Source organism: Bubalus kerabau, chromosome 5 (genome assembly GCF_029407905.1).
Source record: "Bubalus kerabau isolate K-KA32 ecotype Philippines breed swamp buffalo chromosome 5, PCC_UOA_SB_1v2, whole genome shotgun sequence".
NCBI classification, from domain to species: domain Eukaryota; kingdom Metazoa; phylum Chordata; class Mammalia; order Artiodactyla; family Bovidae; genus Bubalus; species Bubalus kerabau.
In genome coordinates, this window is record NC_073628.1 from 27,496,805 (window position 1) to 27,517,203 (window position 20,399).

At 46.2% G+C, this 20,399-nt stretch overlaps 1 protein-coding gene across 2 annotated transcripts in view; it reads left to right on the forward strand.

Annotated features, from left to right (window-relative positions):
* Window positions 1–20,399, forward strand: part of NAV2 (neuron navigator 2) — a 420,664-nt gene that overhangs the window by 286,946 nt on the left and 113,319 nt on the right. For both annotated transcript variants that reach the window (XM_055581343.1, XM_055581341.1), the window contains one exon: window positions 6,149–6,271. In XM_055581343.1, the coding sequence (XP_055437318.1) occupies window positions 6,149–6,271 (123 nt within the window). The remainder of the gene's footprint in view (window positions 1–6,148; window positions 6,272–20,399) is intronic.

Genomic DNA, 20,399 nt, shown 5'->3' on the forward strand with positions numbered 1-20,399 from the left:
TTAGACAGCATCCCTCTGTGACCTCCATCCCCTGTGTGGGCAGAGCCTGTTGTGCATCTGTCTGTACTGTACATCTATCTACTGCCGCTCATCATGTGGTAGGAGAGCTGCCTACTTACATGTCTGAGAGCCTTGTCAGTTTTGAGCTTCACCAGGGCCCGGGCAGGAGTGAGATCTCTGTAATCCCAGCCTGGCACAGGGCCTGGTACACAATATTTGTGGAATTGGAAGGGGAGGAGGACTGCAGGGTCACTACTCAGCGACACAGGCCGTCACTGCTGCTTATAGTAACGGTTGTTGTTCAGTCGCTAAGTCATGTCTGACTCTTTGTGACCCCACGGACTGCAGCACGCCAGGCTTCCCTGTCCTTCACCATCTCCTGGAGTTTGCTCAAACTCATGCCATCGCTGATGGCATCCAGTCAGCTCATCCTTTGTTGCCCCCTTCTCCCCCTGCCTTCCCTCTTTCCTAGCATCAGGGTCTTTGCATCAGGTGGTCAGAGTATCAGAGTTTTAGTATCAGCATCAGTCCTTCCAATGAATATTCAGGGTTGATCTCTTAAAGGGCTCCTGAGGTAGCAGACCCTGGGCATTATAATGTCTCAGTCAACCCACCGTGGCCCTATGAGATTAATCAGTAGTTCCAAGTATCCTGCAGATGAGGAAGCTGAAACTTGGAGAAATTACCCAGCCCCAAAAGTGACAAAGCTGGAATTTGAACCCATCTACCTGCACGGTGATCTTGACCTGTTTCATTGTCTTTGTCTAAAAAATAGAGATAAAAGTAACACTTGCTAAGACTCTTTTGAAGATGTCAGGATTTCTTTGAGGCTCTTAGCACAGCATCCAGCCAGCATCAGGAACCCTTAGTACTTGCTAACAGCGACACACACAAGGGCCCTCAGCTAGCATGAGGCTGGGGAGACTGAACCCAGGACTCACTGATGACACAGCCATGCTCCCAGCTCTGATGTTCATGAGCCACCCCAGCCTTGAAAAGAAAGAAAAACACCCACAGACACCCTGGCTCTTTAACAGAGGCTCCTCCGCTCTATCCAGGGACCTCTGGGGAAGCAGCGGAAGGTGGAAGATAGTGTTGAAATTGTGCAGGTGCTTGGTGGCTTAGCCAGGACCCCAGCAAGCAAACATTAGGATGTTACCTCATTAGGCTCCAGCACTAATGATTTATTTCCCCAAGGAGAAGGAAAGTGTGGCCCTGATGCTCAGGGATTTGGTCCCTAGATCAGCTGGTTCCCTTCCTTGTGACCTCAGGCAACTCATTGCATCTCCACCCAATGCAAGCCTCTGATAAAGCTCACAAGATGGGACCCAGCCATCCCACGCAGCCTTCTAAGCCTTCTGGACTACAAACCTTTTCACCCTTCTGCTCAAGGGCTAGTGCAACACACCAATGACTGCATCATCTCTAAATTATGCTTCCTTAAACTGAACTGATGGACGTCTATATTAATGTATTCAGTACGAAATTTGGATTGAACCAAAGTATGTGTATTTTTCATTGAGACCAGAAGAGTTATTTAAAGATATATTCAGGGCTTTTTATACTGTATTTGGTGGAATCATAATTATAGAAATAAGAAATTTAAGTTCTTGAGTGTGAGGCTAGTTAACTTGCAATGAGAGGACATAAAATTTATTTTGAATATTATTTTAAAAATTATGATTTAATACATTTTTACAAACCTATGGAGGACGAGGTAAATTCCCTCTTTTCCTTAACCACTTCTCCTGACTCCTCCCTCCCCCCGCCTCTCTCTCTCTCTACATCCATAAAATGAATGGAATAGATTTGTAAGGAAACTGGATCGTATCACGCTGGTAGCATTCAACTCTGGCTTCCAGTCTTTGGTCCATTTGAGAAGGCAGAGGATCCTGATTTATCCCTGACTCCTCCACCACCACCCCATCTCTCTGCCTAAACAAGATCAGAATTCCCAGTAGCAGCTGCCAAGCTAAGTTAGCCTATCTGGTCACACAGTCACATCTCTCCAAGGCCCCCCACCTTCATCAGTGGTCAGTTTTTGACACCTTGCACCTGGCAATACCAGGCTGGAGGCTGCAGCACATCTCAGCATTCCAGCTCTGGAAGCGCACCAACCTCTGCTCTTGACCTTGACAGAAAGCCAGGGCTGTATATGTGCAGGCCTCCATCTACATGTCAAGGTACATGTAATTGCCCGACCGTGTGTGTTGTTTCACCAGCAGTAAAAAAAAAAAATCCAGCAGGGAAATGCAGGCTTTAATTAGTTTGTTTGTCCTTTGACAAGATCTCCCCAGTTGAAAAATTTTTGTTTATCTCTATGGCTGAGCAGGCTTTGCTAAAATCGAAATTAACTCCCTTGCTTAATGGTGCAGTAGATTGTGTTTTGAACAGCTTCCACTGAAATCTCCTTGAAAGGACATGTGATCTAGAAAGTCTAGCCTCTGGCAGAGTTACTGTGTTTTGGTGTAGGTCCTTTTGTTCCTCCTTATGCTAGTTGTAGGATGCACACATGGAGCTCACCACGGTATCTACTGGGTGAGTGGGTGGATGGATGGACAGACGGGTTGACTGACAGGTGCTCAGTTATGACTGAACCTTTGTGGCACCATGGACTTTAGCCCATCAGGCTCTTCTGTCCATGGAATTTTCCAGGAAAGAAAACTGGAGTGGTTGCCACTTCCTCCTCCAGGGGATCTTCCCGACCCAGGGATCTTCCTGACCCAGGGATCGAGCCCACCCCTCCTACATTGGCAGGCAGACTCTTTACCACTAGTGCTGCGTGGGAAGCCCCTGACTGGCAGGTAGACAGTTTAATTGCCATATGACTTAGATGTCAAATTTTCTGACCTTTAAGAGGAAGGAAAACCTGTAATTGGTTTCCTCCCAAAACGTTTTTGCTAAACTTCACCCTATGACAGTGTCTTTGGATTTCATTCAACAGAAACAATACTTGTTAAGTGCTTAATATGTGTTAGGATGTGGAATATAGATTTGAACAAAATAAAATAGTCCCTTCTCAAAGAGCTTACTATCTAGTGTGGGAACCAAGAATCAAAAAGTCATTACACAGGGCTTTCCTGGTGGCTCAGTGGGAAAGAATCTGCCTGCCAATGCAGGAGATACATGTTCAGTCCCTGATCCTGGAAGATTTCATATCCTGTGGAGTAACTAAACCCATATACCACAACTGCTGAAGCCTGAGTCCCCCGAGCCTGTGCTCTGCAACAAGAGAAGCCACTGCATTGAGAAGCCCTCACACCACAGCTAGAAACCCTTGCAGTCACAAAGACCCAGCACAGCCAAAAACAAATAAATAAAAAAGTTTAAAGTCATTACACAAATAATTATTTAACTATAGTTATGATGGCTGGAATTTTGGGGGTTTTCTATTTTCTTCTATATTGAGGCCTAAGTCAAGTACCATAAAATTCTTTTTATTTTTTTAATTTTTAAAATTTTTATTCTTGGCTGCACTGGGTCTTTGTTGCTGCGCGTGGGTTTTCTCTAGTTATGGCGAGGGAGAATGGCTCTCTATTTGTGGTGTGCAGTGTTAGTCGCTCAGTCGTGCCTGACTCTTTGCGACCCCATGGACTGCAGCCCACCAGGCTCTTCTGTCTATGAGATTTTCCAGGCAAGGATACTGGAGTGGGTTGCCATTTCCTTCTCCAGGGGATCTTCCCAACCCAGGGATCAAACCCGGGTCTTCTGCACTGCAGGCGGATTCCTTACCGACTGAGCTACAAGGGAAGCCCTTTTCTTTGAGCCCCTTTTGGGGAGGGGGCAAGAATACTGGAGTGGGTTGCCATTCCCTTCTCTAGAGATCTTCCCGACCCAGGGATCGAACCCGGGTCTCCCGCATTGCAGGCAGTAGCGTTACCGTCTGAGCCACCTGTGCAGGCTGCTTATTTACCGTGGTGGCTTCTTTTGTCGAAGAGCATGGGCTGCAGAGCGCAGGCTCAGTAGGTGCGCCTCGGCATAGGAGATCTTCCCAGAGCAGGGATCAAACCTGGTCCCCTGCATTGCCAAACGGATTCTTACCCACTAGACTATCGCAAGTCCCTAAAATTCATCATTTTAAAGTGTACAATTCAACCACAAACAACTGGTTTGACTGACTTCAACAGATATTCCATTATGTTGGCTTTGTGATCATTAATGTCACAAATAGGGGGTGAAAGGGGCCACCAGAGAAGTTGGTTCAGATGCGGTATCCTGGACGCTGCCCTAAGGGAGAGTTCTCCTGACCCAAAGCAGAAGCTCCTCACCCAAGACGGCTCCTGTGAGAACTTGCTTCTGTGACCCTGCTGGTTCTGGAAAACTTCCACAGCATCCTATAAGTCCATTTTTTCTAAGACTATATTCCAAGAAGTTCCTAAGCTAGACATAGAAGAATCTCAAGTATTGAGAACCCTCATGATCTATCCCATATATTCTAAAGCCAAGATACCAAAGGCAGTGAAACATTCCAGGATGTACTAATAGCTCAGCTGACTGTTGCAGCAAAATAATCACGCATTCACTGGTCTTCTCATGCCGTTATTGGGCTTGAAAAGTAAATCACTTGTATTTTCAGATGCATTGCAAGTCTGATGGGGCCCATGGGGGAATTAAAGGGCTCTGAGTTTGATTTCTGGCTCTGCTCAAGTTTTGCTGTGCATTCTCCTCTGGAGATGGGGATGATGGCACAAGCAGTCTCCTCTGAGGGGTGTCTTGGAGTAACCAGGGCGGATGAAGTAGAGCTGCTTTGGACCTGAAGTACTGCCTCGTGCGTGCATGCATGCATGCTCAGCCTCTCAGTCATGTCCGGTTCTTTGCAACCCCATGGACTGTAGCCCGCCAGGCTCCTCTGTCCATGGGATTTCCCAGGCAAAAATGCTGGAATGGGTGGCCATTTCCTCCTCCAGGGGATCTTCCTGACCCAGGGATCGAACCCATCTCTCCTTCATCTCCTGCAGGCAGATTCTTTACCACTGAACCACCTGGGGAGCCAAACTACTTGCTACTGGTAGTTAATCTTTCAGGAGCTGATCTGATTGGTGGATAGTCAGTTATCTATGCAGAAAGTCTCAGGGGGTCTTCCCTTCCCATGACAACACTGATTTCATAGGAAGATAGCTCTGTGGCATCAACCTAAAGTTTAGATAAGTAACATTACTGTTATTCAAAGAGCTGGGACACCCCCCTAAGACATCAGTATCAAAGGTGAAATTTACCATTGCACATACTTTAAGATAATCACTATTTTAATAACATCTTCTGTTTATGTGATCCTTTACAAATTATAGAGCACTTTGATACTCCTTATCTTACTAATTCCCATGCCCATCTGGTGACGCAGGAGGACTGTGATATTCACAGAGTTTAGATGAAAAGTCCAGGACTTGCCCATGATGACAAAGCTGGCTCTTGTATCCTCCGTCTTTTCTTACCATCCTTCTTAAAATCTTGCCTGCTTTTTCCCCTATGCTGTTCTGTAATATTTTCCCCTATGATTTGCCAGTGACTTGTCAGTTCCCTTCAGAGTACTTAGGTAAAACACCTGCTTTTGTAATTGCTGACATTAAAAAGAATGTCACGAATGCATTTTTTCACTAGTTCCCTTCTGCTCCATAGATCCCTGTGAGTTTGGGTTAATCAATCTGAGTTTAATTTTTGCTAACAAGCTGGTGCAGAGAAGGCAATGGCACCCCACTCCAGTACTCTTGCCTGGAAAATCCCATGGACGGAGGAGCCTGGTAGGCTGCAGTGCATGGGATCGCTAAGTGTTGGACACGACTGAGCGATTTCACTTTCACTTTTCACTTGCATGCATTGGAGAAGGAAATGGCAACCCACTCCAGTGTTCTTGCCTGGAGAATCCCAGGGACGGGCGAGCCTGGTGGGCTGCCGTCTATGGGGTCGCACAGAGTTGGACATGACTGAAGCAACTTAGCAGCAGCAGCAGCAGCAACAAGCTGGTGATCCTTTGGGTTGAATCAGCTGAGTTATCTCTAGGCTGTGATCAGTGACAGAACCTCCGGAAAGCCTTGGTTCCTTCTGTCTTAGGGCACAAGATGGCCACACAGGGCTTCTGGATATGAACGGCAAGATGGTCCATGACTTGCCCTTAACCAGATATTTGCATCATCCCTTTCTCCTTTCAAAGGTACATGACCGATGGTGGACTTGGCCTCTACACCCGCCGCCTGAACCGGCTCCCTGATGGGATGGCTGTGGTGCGAGAGACCCTGCAAAGAAATACCTCCCTGGGCCTTGGAGACGCTGACAGGTAAGCCTGCTGCACTTGGGGTGGCCCAGATGTGGAGGTGACTCCAGTGGGGCCTGAGAAACGAGGGCGGTCATAGTGAGAGCCAACGTGTGCTGCTTTAACCTACCAGAGGCTGGGAGGCCTTGAAGCCAGGCCTGAGGTTAGGAGCTGGCCCAGCAGGTGGAAGAGGGCTCCTGACCGGCTCTCGCATCCTGCCTGTAGGTGGTAGATGGTGGTTCTGACAGCAAGAACCCAGGGAGTTCAGGCTGGGAAGGTTTTTGTTGTTGTTTTACTGTTGCTACTGCATCTTTATCAGCTCAGCAGGCCCTGGGGATCTGCTCTGCTTCCTCCAGTAGCCAGCTTTCTAGGTATTGCATCTTGGCAGGAACAGAGTCCCTGGTGATGCACAGAAGGTCTGTGTGCAAAAGAGAGGTCCCCTGGCCATGGCTGAGCAGGCTTCCCCTAACTCTCTGTTGCCTGGTGACAAGAGGTAGGGCTTAACCATGTAGTTTATACACTGCATGCTGAGTGGTTGTCATGATTGGGCTTGACCAGTCTTCATTGCTTCAGAGACAAAGAAGAGCTTCCGAAAACTCTGTAATAAAGAAGAACATTCGGCCTACAAGTTTCTAGTCTTTGACACAAGCCGATTCTGTGCCTGTGAACTGTTAAGGAAGGGGTTGGGGCTGTATGGTTTCCAAGATCCCTTCCAGCTCTGATGTGCTGCATTTCTGGATTTCAATACCCTTTAATGATCTGATTGTTGAAGGATTTTTTCTGGCATACTTGACCTCTTGCCACATCTGGGTTGATGAGACAGAACATGGAATTTAGATGTGAGCAGTTTGAAATCACTCTGTTCTTTTTGGAGGCGAAGACTCGTGTGTCAGAAGGCCAAATATTTGTTGCACCAAACCAGCTTCTTGCATTTCTCTTAGCAGGACATAGTTTCTAACAGAGAGTGAGATGACTTCTGTAGTTCCCTGGCTTCAGAGAACTAGGGCAGCATTATTAAAGAGACAGACCCTGAAGTTTCGCCCGGAAATGGAATTTGCTGAAAAGGAATCTTCACCTTCTCTTGGGGAAGACTTGGAGGCTTGGGCTGGTGTGAAGAGTGCTGAATTAGCTGTCAGGAACTTGGCACCTGCCCAAGGCCTAGGCTCAGCTACCAACTCAACCATGTCCTTCTCAGAGTCTCCTCCATCTCCAAGGTAGTGATTTATACCAGAGAGGACTAAAGACTTATCACTACGGTGCCAGTTCAAGTTAGCTTTTCCCCTGTGATTTTATTTAAAGTATTGGTTTAAAAATTCTATAGAAAGATGAACCATTTGAGAACTACTCTAAGGCTAAAACTCTCTATGACCAACGTCTGTAGAGTAAATATCAGCAAAAGAAAAATCAGTTGTTGTAACACCCCCATTGGAGCGTTCACAACTTGTTAAATTATTTTGTTTATTGGTATTCTCTTGTAAACATGGAATTGCTCAGTAAATCTATTAGCATAAAGTGATGGCCTTACAAGGTACATTTCCCTTGTAGCAAAAGCAGTGTCTGCACTAGGCAGTTTAATTTAATGCTTCAGTGCAGGGTTAATGACATGATTATAGATCACAGCTGAGCTTGCTTTTGCCCTTGGAGGTGGAAGATTTGGGTTTGGGCTGGAAAGATGGGTGGCATTTGTTTTGTTGTTCCAGCTCAGTCTCCACGGTGAACAAAACAGACAACAGTGTCTTCTGGTTTTCCCTAAACTGGAATTGCTCAGCTATGATCATTTAAGACTAAATGGATAATGAGCCGACTTTTAAAGAAAGAAATCAGGTGGCTTACAAAAAAAAAGATTTAATAATGCTCATAAATCTTCTATTTTATGTAAGTTTGGACCTGCAGGCAGTGAGATAGTCTGTATTGCTTTTTTTTAATACTGCGCTATCATTTATTTATTTTATTTATTTATTTTTGGCTGTGCTGGGTCTCCATTGCTGCACACAGGTTTTCTCTAGTTGCAATGAGTAGGGACCACTCTGCAGTTGAGATGCATGGGCTTCTCGTCGTGGTCGCTTCTCTTGTTGCAGAGCACAAGGCTCTAGAGCACGTGGGCTTCGGTAGCTGTGGTGCACGGGCTTAGTTGCTCTGCAGCACGTGGGATCTTCCTGGACCAGAGACTGAGTCTGTGTCCCCTGCATTGGCAGGTGGATTCTTAACCCCTGGACCACCAGAGAAGCTCCTATATTATTCTTGGATATGTTAAATTACTTTTTTCAAAGTTAGTGTAAGCAGGCCATAATAATGCTTTAGCTTTGGCTCAATTGAAATAGTAGTAGATTGGTTTCTTCCAAATTCTTCATGTAAGCGTGCATACTAAGTCACTTCAGTAATGTCCAACTCCTTGTGATCCTATGGACTATAGCCTGCCAGGCTCCGCTATCCATGGGATTCTCCAGGCAAGATAGTGGAGTGGGTTGCCATGCCCTCTTCCAAGAGATCTTCCAACCCAGGGATCTAACCCGAGTCTCTTAGGTCTCTTACATTGGCAGATGGGTTCTTTACCATTAGCGCCACCTGGGAGGTCCTGTTCTTGTAAATCTTCCTAAAACTATGTTCTAAATGCTGCTGCTGCTACTAAGTCGCTTCAGTTGTGTCTGACTCTGTGTGACCCCATAGACAGCAGCCCACCAGACTCCCCCATCCCTGGGATTCTCCAGGCAAGAATACTGGAGTGGGTTGCCATTTAAATGAGTGTTCCACAAAGTGCAAGACTAACATTATTGGTACAGAAATAATTTTAGATGGTAGATAGGGAAATACTTCTTTTTAACAATTACATTTTAATTAAAAAAAAAAACCCTTGCAACTAGCATCTCAAACTTATGATTTTACACACATTTCTTAGGGTCATGATAGTGTACACTTGGAACAATTTAATGTAAAATATCAAGGAATAATATCACAGATGGTGTGCAGATATATTAAAAAATAAAAAGTACCATGCACATGGCTGCAGGCTAGATCATCCTGTTCCTATCCCTGTAACTAGAAATATGTTGTTTAAGTAATTTAGACAAGTGAAAAAAAAATGCAAAGAACCTTTCCAGAAGTCTTCCCTTCTAACCTGAAAAAAAGAGCTAAGATACTTCCATGAATTTTTTTTTTAAATAAAAAGCCCAGTCCTTAAGGATTCACACACAAGCAGTAAATTACATGAGTTCTACAAAAGAAATAGGAAACGGACTGAGAGATGACTTCTGATGAGACCTCAGCAAAGGGATGGCAAGCCCACTGTGCCATCACTTACAAGCAAGAACATCACTGACCTTGGCCCTTCAGCCTCAGAGGACAGCTCCCAGGGAGGCCCTGAAGGACACCCACCCACCCACTCACCAGGCAGGCTGAGGCTGTTAGCGGCAGGATGTGGCTGGGGTATCTTCAGGGTTATTAAAAGTAACTGATAGGAATGTGTACCTTCGGAGCCTAGGAGACAGAGACCATGTCTGCTGGTGAGTCTCGTATGTCGCCAGCCGGCTTCTGAGAAATAATAAATGGCGATCGTAAATTCAGGATGCCAAGCCTGCCCTTGATCTCCTGTCGCTCTTTAGGATTGCCACCCGTGGGCTCTCGTTTTTACCTGATAGTCATCGGGGCGACTTTCAGCAAACTAGAGCCAGCCGGCTCTGAAGGAAGGATCAAAAGGGACAAATGGAGGTGGCTTGTTACAAGCTCTTGGCCCCAGATGACAGACACGTGAAGAGAGCTGTGACATGGAGGTCTGTGGACTAGCAGGCTGGGAGGAGGAAGGGATACGACAAGGAGGGCCCAGGGGCTGAGCTCACAGTCACAGGGTTTGTGGGACTCAGGCCGGTTGCAGGCACTGGTGTCTCCTGGGAACCCGTCGAAAGTTCTTGAACTTCAGCAGGTTGAGTGCTTTCAAATATTAAAGCTCAGCTCTGGGAAAGTTTCCATTCTCAGGTCCCTTTCTCTGTCCCTTGAGAGCACACTGTGGCCCTTCCCCGCATGCATGGTGCCATAGTGTGCAGTGGGTTGAGGCATTTAGATGCTCCCCCCAAGATCACATACCTGTCACTGACAGCACGTGGAAGACAGAAGCCAGGCTCCTGTGCACGTGGACCCCGAGCAAGACTTTGCAGTTACTTGATAACTTTCTTCTCAACCCTTAGAACACCAATTGCTTTTGTTAATTTGGTTTAGTCGCTAAGTCATGTCCGACTCTTGTGACCCCATGGACTGTAGCCTGCCAGGTTTCTCTGTCCATGGGATTTTCCAGGCAAGAATATTGGACTGGGTTGTCGTTTTCTTCTCCTGTGAATCTTCCTGACCCAGGAGTTGAACCCAGGTCTCCTACATTGCAGACGGATTCTTGACTGACTGAGCTACGATTTAGGTAGTAAGAAAAAAAAAAAAAAACTGGTGTCATATGGTAAAACATCAGCCTGAGACTTGAACAAAAATGAAAATTTCCCTCTAACATCACCAAACATAAAGGAGAAACTTTTGGTTTTTTTTTTTCTTGTTAAATTACAAGATTTTCTTTGCCCTCCAAATTCTGTACAGTTTACTTGTGGAGATGGCTTTTCAGTTGGGCTTCAATCATTGTACAATTTGACTGTGCATTTGGGACCCAGGCCTCAGTGCTCAGACCCATCCCAGCTTCCGCTTGAACAGGGAGTCCTGCAGCGTGAGGATGTAACTGTGCAACCTGGCATCTGACCAGCCTGCCAAGCCAGGCCCCCCTCCCTCACCGCGAGTGTCGCAGGATCTTCAGGCCCAGGACTCGGCTTGGCTTTGTGATTTGCGTGGGACAGCTTGGCCTCCTGGCACCCAGCAGTGCATTCACAGATTCGGGCCCGACTTGGAGAGAGGAGCTGAATCCAGGACAAAGCTCCCCAACCAGCAGCTGGAATTGGTAGGCGCCCTCACCATGTGAGGTGAGCTGTTTCTTAAGCATCGCCCCTGCTGGGATATGCAGACTGGAGGGAGCACCGAGGGGAACTTCTCCCATTGTCTTCCCTTTCAAGCCTGGGATAGGGAGAAAAACAGCCCCTCCAGAGACACCCATGACCTAATCCCAGCACTTGTGAATATTTTATGACTTGTGGCCAAGGGAATAAGTTTGCTTCGTGCATGCTCAGTCATGTCTGACTCTGTGTGACCCTTGGACTGTAGCCTGCCAGGCTTCTCTGTCCATAGGATTCTCCAGGCAAGAATATGAGAGTGAGTTCCCAATTCCTCCTCCAGGAGATCTTCCCGACCCAGAGATCAAACTCACGTGTCCTGCATTGCAGGCGGATTCTTTACCACTGAGCCATCCGGGAAGCCCAGTAAGGTTGCTTATCAGCTGATGTTTTAGATGGATTGCCCTGGGTTATCCAGGTCGGCCCAGTGTAATCACAGGTCCTTAAAAGTGGAAGAGGCAGGAGAGGAGGGCAGACTGATGAGATCTGAGAAGTACACCATCCATCCTGGTTAGCTTTGAAGATGAGGGAAGGGACCACAAAGAACACAGGTGGGGTGGCCTCTATACAGAGAAGGCAAAGGAACAGATCCTCCCTGAAGCCTCCAGAAATGATCTTAGCTCTGCTGACACTGTGAGTTCAGCCCTTGGGACTCAACTCAGATGAAGAACTGTAAGATAGTACATATTTACTATTTTAACCCCCCAAATTTTATTATAATTTGTTATAGCAACAATGGAAAACAAATACAAACTTTTATCAGAAAATAATAATAACAGGTATAGTTGCCATTTCCTGACAGAGTGCTGTATGCCAGGAACTGTGTCCAGCACCTTACAAACATTTGGTGATTAATTTTTAACCTTGACCCTTTGAAAGGAGTTGTTATCCTAGTTTCATAGACTTGAGTCTGTGAGAGGGTTCGTAAACTCACTGCAGGTTACATGCACACCTGACTGGCTGCTGTCCGAGCTGGGACTGAACCCAGGCCCAGCAGACCCCTCCACTGCCAAAGGCTCTAACCACCTACCGTCTGGCCCACTCATCTGCTCGCTCAGGGATTCCTCTTTAGCTCCAGCCCTTCTCTCGGTATCATCTCATTGAATGAGGCCCTGCTCACTAAAAATGTAAGCACTGCCCAGATGGCTGAAAAGGTGAACTCCATCCTTCAGGGACAATGGACAACAGTTTGCATTAGAGGGAAGAGATGTTTCTTACCTGCTCTCCCTGCATCCCAGACTTTGCACCCAGGAACACTGCAGATGGGCTAACCCTCATCATTTATCCTGTCATGATCTCAGGCCTCAAAGAGAAGGCCCTTTCGTTATTTATGGAGGATAATTGCTTAACAATGTCGTGTTGGTTTCTGCCATCAGTTCAGTTCAGTCGCTTAGTCGTGTCCGACTCTTTGTGACCCCATGTACTGCAGCACACCAGACTTTCCTGTCCATCACCATGTCCTGGAGCTTACTCAAACTCATGTCCATCAAATCAGTGACGTCGTCCCCTTCTCCTCTCATCTTCAATCTTTCCCAGCATCAGGGTCTTTTCAAATGAGTCAGTTCTTCGCATCAGGTGGCCGAAGTATTGGAGCTTTAGCTTCAGCATCAGTCCTTCCAATGAATATTCAGGACTGATTTCCTTGAGGATTGACTGGTTTAATCTCCTTGCAGTCCAAGAGATTCTCAAGAGTCTTCTCCAACACCACATTTCAAAAACATCAATTCTTTGGCGCTCAGCTTTATAGTCCACCTCTCACATCTATACATGACTACTGGAAAAACCATAGCTTTGACTAGATGGACCTTTTTTGGCAAAGAAATGTCTCTGCTTTTTAATATGCTGTCTAGGTTGCTCATAGCTTCTCTTCCAAGGAGCAAACATCTTTTAATTTCATGGCTGCAGTCACCATCTGCAGTGATTTTGGAGCCCCCCAAAATAAAGTCTGCCACTGTTTCCGCATCTGTTTGCCATGAAGTGATGGGACCAGATGTCATGATCTTAGTTTTCTGAATGTTGAGTTTTAAGCCAACTTTTTCACTCTCCTCTTTCACTTTCATCAAGAGGCTCTTTAGTTCCTCTTCGCTTTCTGCCATAAGGGTTGTGTTATCTGCATAGCTGAGGTTATTGATATTTCTCCCAGCAATCTTGATTCCAGCTTGTGCTTCATCCAGCCCAGCATTTCTCATGATGTACTCTGCATATAAGTTAAATAAGCAGGGCAACAATATGCAGCCTTGACGTACTCCTTTTCTTATTTGCAACCAGTCTGTTGTTCCATGTCCAGTTCTAACTGTTGCTTCTTGACCTGCATACAGATTTATCAGGAGGCAGGTAAGATGTTCTAGTGTTTCCATCTCTTGAAGAATTTTCCACAGTTTGTTGTGATCCACACAGTCAAAGGCTTTGGCATAGTCAATAAAGCAGAAGTAGATGTTTTTCTGGAACTCTCTTGCTTTTTCCATGATCCAGCGGATGTTGGAAATTTGATCTCTGGTTCCTCTGCCTTTTCTAAAACTAGCTTGAACATCTGGAAGTTCATGGTTCACGTACTGTTGAAGCCTGGCTTGGAGGATTTTGAGCATTCCTTTACTAGCGTGTGAGATGAGTGCAATTGTGCAGTAGTTTGAACATTCTTTGGCATTGCCTTTCTTTGGGATTGGAATGAAAACTGACTTTTTTCAGTCCTGTGGCCACTGCTGAGTTTTCCAAATTTGCTGGCATATTGAGTGCAGCACTTTCACAGCTTCATCTTTTAGAATTTGAAATAGCTCAACTGGAATTCCATCACCTCCACTAGTTTTGTTTGTAGTGATGCTTCCTATGGCCCACTTGACTTCAGATTCCAGGATGTCTGGCTCTAGGTGAGTGATCACACCATTGTGATTATCTGGGTCAAGAAAACCTTTTTTGTTTAGTTTTTCTGTGTATTCTTGCCACCTCTTCTTAATATCTTCTGCTTCTGTTATGTCCATACCATTTCTGTCCTTTATTGTGCCCATCTTTGCATGAAATGTTCCCTTGGCATCTCTAATTTTCTTGAATCTCTAGTCTTTCTCATTCTTTTGTTTTCCTCTATTCCTTTGCATTGATCACTGAGGAAGACTTTCTTATCTCTCTTTGCTATTCTTTGGAACTCTGCATTCAAATGGGTATATCTTTCCTTTTCTCCTTTGCCTTTAGCTTCTCTTCTTTTCTCAGTTATTTGTAAGGCCTCCTCAGACAACCATTTTGCCTTTTTGAATTTTTTTTTTCTTGGGGATGGTCTTGATCCCTGCCTCCTGTACAGTGTCACAAACTGCTGTCCATAGTTCTTCAGGCACTCTGTCTATCAGATCCAATCCCTTGAATCTATTTGTCACTTCCACTGTATTATCATAAGGGATTTGATTTAGGTCATGCCTGAATGGTTCAATTTAAGTCTGAATTTGGCAATAAGGAGTTCATGATCTGAGCCACAGTCAGTTCCCAGTCTTGTTTTTGCTGACTGTATAGAGCTACTCCATCTTTGGCTGCAAAGAATATAATTAATCTAATTTCCATATTGACCATCTGGTGATGTCCATGTGTAGAGTCTTCTCTTGTGTTGTTGGAAGAGAGTGTTTGTATGACCAGTGCGTTCTCTTGGGTTTCTGCCATGAAACAACTCAAATCAGTTATAACTATGTGTGTGTGTGTGTGTGTGTGTATATATATCCCGTCCTTCTTGAACCTCCCATGCACCCTTCCCTCCACCACTGTATGTGGTCACAGAACACCAGGCTAGCTCCCTGCGTTAAACACCTTCCTACTAGCTGTCTATTTTACACACAGTGCTGTGTATATGTCAGTTCATCCCACCCTCTCCTTCCCCTACTGTGTCCACAAGCCCATTCTCTATGTCTGCGTCTCCATTCGAGAAGGCTTGCTCTTATACAATGCTGGACCACTTTACCCCTTGGTCTCCTTGCAGGTTTGGAGGAGGGATCCATGTTTGTGGATTCTGACCTGCTGCCAACTTGTGCCATTTGCCAGAGTCCACAATTTCATGATTCCCGGCCAGGCTCGTCCTTCCCTTGAGTGATCCCAGAAACCAGGACCCCCAGAATCTACAGAGAATCTGCAGTCATTTGAAGAATTCTCCCTGCTCCTGACTTACCACTGTAGTCCCTGCAGCATGGCTGGAGTTTGTTTACCCAGAGTTTGGGGGTCTGCAGGGGTGCATGGCTGGAGCCATGGTTTAAGGGGAGCTCCCCTAAAATGTTCCTTCCCTTCCCCTTGCTCTCTCCTCTCTGTGTCTTTTGCGTGCTGTCGTTTCCTAATCTTCCCATCATCTTCAAGTAAGGCAAAGGGGCAAAGTTTCACCTTCTTTTATCTAATCACATTTCATGCCATCTCTGGCTATTTCCCCACATCCAAGTGGTGGGAGTGAGAGACTTAAGACCTGCTCTGCCCCACTGCCCAGCGGGGCTCTCAAGCCCCAAGGAGGGTATGGCCATGCAGCACGAAATAATCCAAATTAGAAGTCAGTTGCTTGGTCACATGAGCCACATTTCAGGTGCTCCCAAGTCCCACATGGTTCAGGGCTACGCTGTTGGAGAACACAGACACTCTTCAGTAGATAGACAGCATTTCATCACTGCAGAGAGTTCTTTTGGGTAGTGCTACTATAAACCAGCTCATTGCTATTTCTAGAGGCAGCTGTGGGGTTTGCTGTGGAGGGACCAAGTGGCTAGACAATACCTCTGAGTTTCATGGCTTTGTCTCTAAAATGAGGACAGTATTCACATGCAAGGGTCCCCAACCTCCAGACCACGGACTAGTACCGCCTGTCAGATCAGTGGCAGCATTATATTAGAAATAAAATGCACAATAAATGTAATGCACTTAAACCATCCCCTGTCACCCCCAATCCATGGAAAAGTTGTCTTCCATGGAATCAGTCCCTGGTGCCAAATAAGTTGGGGACCACTGTGGTATGTGCATCACAAGACCATTGTAAGGAGGGCCTGAGGGGAAGGTGGGGAGAGTCCTTTATGAAGTACCAAAGATAAATGCATTGGTTTTTCCTCAGTCCTGCAAGCCATTCCAGGCAATCTGGACTCTACCCCTCTGCCATTCTGTTTTCTTTGTATTTAATTAATTAATAGTTAAGCCCTCTTCTTTCTATAACAGCTTAGAGTAACGATGTATAATGAAAGAACAATCGTAAATTAAAATAGTGAAGCATTAGGACAGGGCAGGGGAGTGTAAGTGAGAATATGACATGCAAAAAAGGGAGAAAATTGAGAATACAGATGTACATTAGGTCCTACATGGTTGCATATTTTCGTGGTAATTCACCATGGAGTTTCCCACCAGCCTAAGTGAAAATGAACTTTGCCTTGTTCCGCCACCACCTTTCCGGTCTTCGTCTTGTCTTGCTCAGGACAGTCAGTTGATCTCTCTGTGTCCTTCTCGATCACTCTGCCACCCCAGCCCTTCCCCCTCCTCTGTCCTTCTGCTGGCCTGCTCCTTCTCACTGCCTGATAGCTGCCTATTGTATCCACTAGTGTGCCCAGCATTTTCCTCCTCCTGCATTCCAGGGTTATACTCCATTTCGTGGGGAAAGAAGATGCCTCTAGCACAGTGCCCAGCATCAGGGATCTCCGCTGTGCTTGCTTTCCACCCCTTTCCCCTTTCTCCTCCCTGTGTGTAGCAAGAGAACAGAAACTAGGAGAGAGTGAAAGTCATTTTAATCTAAAAGCTCTTAAAGGAGCCTCAGGGGCAAACCTGTATTTCCGTGGTAACAGGGTAATAATTACTGCACTGGCCTTTCCCAAGTGCCTCTTTTCTGCTGGTGCCACTAACTTCCTTTTTAAGGGAGAGTGTCTGCTTGAGGAATGGGTGGGCAGAGGCCACGTGTGCTGAACAGGGGGCTAGTGCTGACAGGAAGCAAGCCATCTGCTCCTTAAGCTACAAAGGAATTCTCCCAGGGGCTTGTAGAGAGAAGAGAAAGAATTTGTCCAGTGTCTGTGGGATGTCGTTTCTCATGTATGCGGTGTTTTCACTTAAAAAAAAAAAAAAAGCTGTATAGTGGCCCCACAAGAACCTTTCACTCCCTAATGTTGCTCAACTTCATAGCTTTGTTCCAGGTTACACCATAGGAGAAGCACAGTGGAGTGTGTGTGTGTTGGGGGATGGAAAGGACAATTGCTCCTCCAAAGTACTTTTTCCAAAAGTGGTTCCTTTTCAGTAGTTGCTTAAAGGTAATTTGGAGACTCAATCATTCTTCTGTCTATGGATGAGATGATATCTAGCAATATGAAAGCAAGAGAGGTCAAAGAAAAAAGTCCAAACAGAGCACCTTTTTCTGTGCTTCCTCCCCCAGCAACCTGAAGCATAGGCGCCCCCACCCCAGGTCAGAATCTGACTACACCTGTGCTCTGGAACAGAAAATAGTATGTTTCCATCCGAGTACCTAGACAAGTCTTTACATCGGTCAGTATAGGCTAGGTTGTGCCGTGTAACAAGCAACTCCCCAAACCTGCCCTCAGTATCTGGCCATTGCATGTCAGTGGGAGACTGTAATGTACATCATTCTCACCCTAGGACCCAGAGTGCCAAAGAGACGACTGTTTAGAGGACTGACCATCCCCATGGCAAAGAGAAGACATGCTATCTCTTAAAAGCTCCTACCTGGGAATGGCCTCTGTAACTTCCACTTATTTTGTCTTTGGCCAAAGGAAGTCACAGGGCTACACTTAAATTCAGAGATCAAGAGAAGTACTTTTTTGCTGGGAGAACAGAAAATACACAGAGAACTGCTTAGTGACCATCACTGTTTATTACATGTAAGTGGCAGTCTGAGCCTAATGCAACCCCCATCCCACCATTATGTAACCAACTCTGAATCATGCAGTTCATCACGTATTTACTACATACCTATCAGAAGCTGGGCACCATGCTGCCTACTCTGGTTGATGGCCTTGACCATCAACCAGATGGGAGAGCGTGAGCACATAGACAAGGACCACGTTGACTGAACTGGCTGATGAATGTTAAGCAATGCTATGGGTCAGTTGTATTTCAGCAAAGTATTTGGACTATGGCTTGATATATGACAGTTTATAGAAAATGCTGATGGTTGTTTAATGTTGATGGAGCATCTCCCATGCACTAGGCCCTGGGGATCCAAAGGGAAGTCAGACCATCATCTCTGCTCCCTGCCCTCAAGAAGCTTGCAATCAAATTGAGGAGAGCAGAGCCTCAGTAAGCCACATGCCAAGTGCCAAAGAGATTTATGGGACCTGGAAGGACTGGGGTAGCCCTGGGGGCTAAATGTCATCCTATGATGGGAACTTGTTACTGTAGTAAGCTACAAGAGGTTTCTTTTCCTGTCAGTGATGATTTGAGAGATCCTTTAGAAATACTACCCAAGTGCCAAAATAGATCTGCTTATTTTATTATCTGTTTGGGATTTTCCTTTTGTTTCCTTTAATATCTTTGTCATGTTTGAAGAGCAGCCTAGCTGTGATTTCTGTTACTGAAATATAAGAGCTGATGAAATAAGCCTGGTGTAGAAGGAGTCCTTACACCAGCTGTAGAAAGTGTTCTGGCCAATACAGGACACTGTGCCAGCCCAGAGTTTCTGTTCAAGGTTACCTGGCATTCTAATGTATTTTCCCAGCACTGCCTCTTCGAAGAGAAGCTTACCGTGCAAGGTGGCATGAGAGGGTCCCCGCTGCAGCCCTTTCACTCTGCCGGTGAGGAAATTGAGGCTGGGGGAGATTGTTAGAGGTCCAGTGACCACTCTGTCCTCCAGGCTCTGGGGAGGAAAGCTGCCTTGGCGAGAGTTTGGAGAGCATGAACAAGTAACTGATGAAAGCGCACGTTATCTCTTAGGTGAAGATGAATGCAGTCCATGCAGGAAGGGATGGAGTGTGCTAGGAATCAAGAGTACTTGTCCTGGATCTCTTCTGCCATCACTGAGCATCTTGAGTAAGATGCTTCCCCTCCCTGCACCCCTGTTCCTTCATCCACGTGGTCTGACCTACTGATGTTTAAAGTCCTTGAGCTCCCAGACTTGGTGTTCTTGTTTGTCACCTGAAGGACAGAGTGCAGAATGACTCAGGACCGTGCTCATCCACGCAGGGCGGGGCCCCACCAACCTTTCGGCTCTGATGGTCTCGATGACAGCTGTTGTGTGTGGCTTCCGAGTAAGAGTGCAGTGCTCGCCCCTGGTCCCGGTGTGTGTAGACCCCTCTTCTGCATGTAGAGATCTCCTCCAGAGGAGAAAAAGCCTCAAGGTCCATCCTCACTGTGCTTCAAGGCTAAGCCAAGAGGCACTTAGCAAGGGAGGCGGGTAGTGTTGCTGATGGCAGGCACAGGCTGAAGGACCAAATGACATATTGCAAAAGGGGAAGGCAGGGCAGACAGAGCTGTGACCAGAAGTGGTGGGGGCCTGTACCTTCCTGGCACTTTGGAGAAAATCCATTCATTATACATGATAATGGGTTTTGCTCTAACTTGGATCGTCACCAAATCTATATTAGAAGCTGAAGTTCCTGGGACTGTCGTCTTGTTTTCATCGAGATAAAATTCCAAGTGACTGATAAGCCATGAATTGTATTTATTTTGGTGGATGTTGTGACTCAGGACTTAATTAGACTTGGAAGGACATTGTTCCCTAAATCAGCACTAGCGGGGGGCCCTGCCTGTCTAGAGGGGAGCAGGCTGCCTTGAGGATGAGCCACTGGGGGGTGGGGGGACTTCCTGCACTATGATTTTTTCATGCAGTTGACAGGCTTTGTATGGTCTACCAGAGTCCTGCAGAGCAAAACTAGGAGTGGATTTGGACAAGACCATGAGCTTTACAGATAAGGAGTCAGGCTCTGAAAAGTGACATTCCTTCCCAAAGCCACATTGCTTTGGGGCAGGGATAGGATTTGAATTCGGAAACCTTTGCTTTCCATCATCGAGCTTGCCTCCCTGTTTGTTCAAAGGCTCGATGCCTTCCTTCCAGAAGGTGACCCTCACTGGAAGCTCCATGAGTGAGGGGTGATCGTCTCCTTAGGACCTTACACTGGCTGAGGGTGCGTAAAGGTGACAGCCCGGGGACCTTTGAGACAGTGCTCTTTTCAGTCTGATTTTCTCCACCTGGAGGCTCAGTCATAAGAAAGCCTGAGGGTGTGGACCAAGCCAAACTCTCCTGCTGCAGA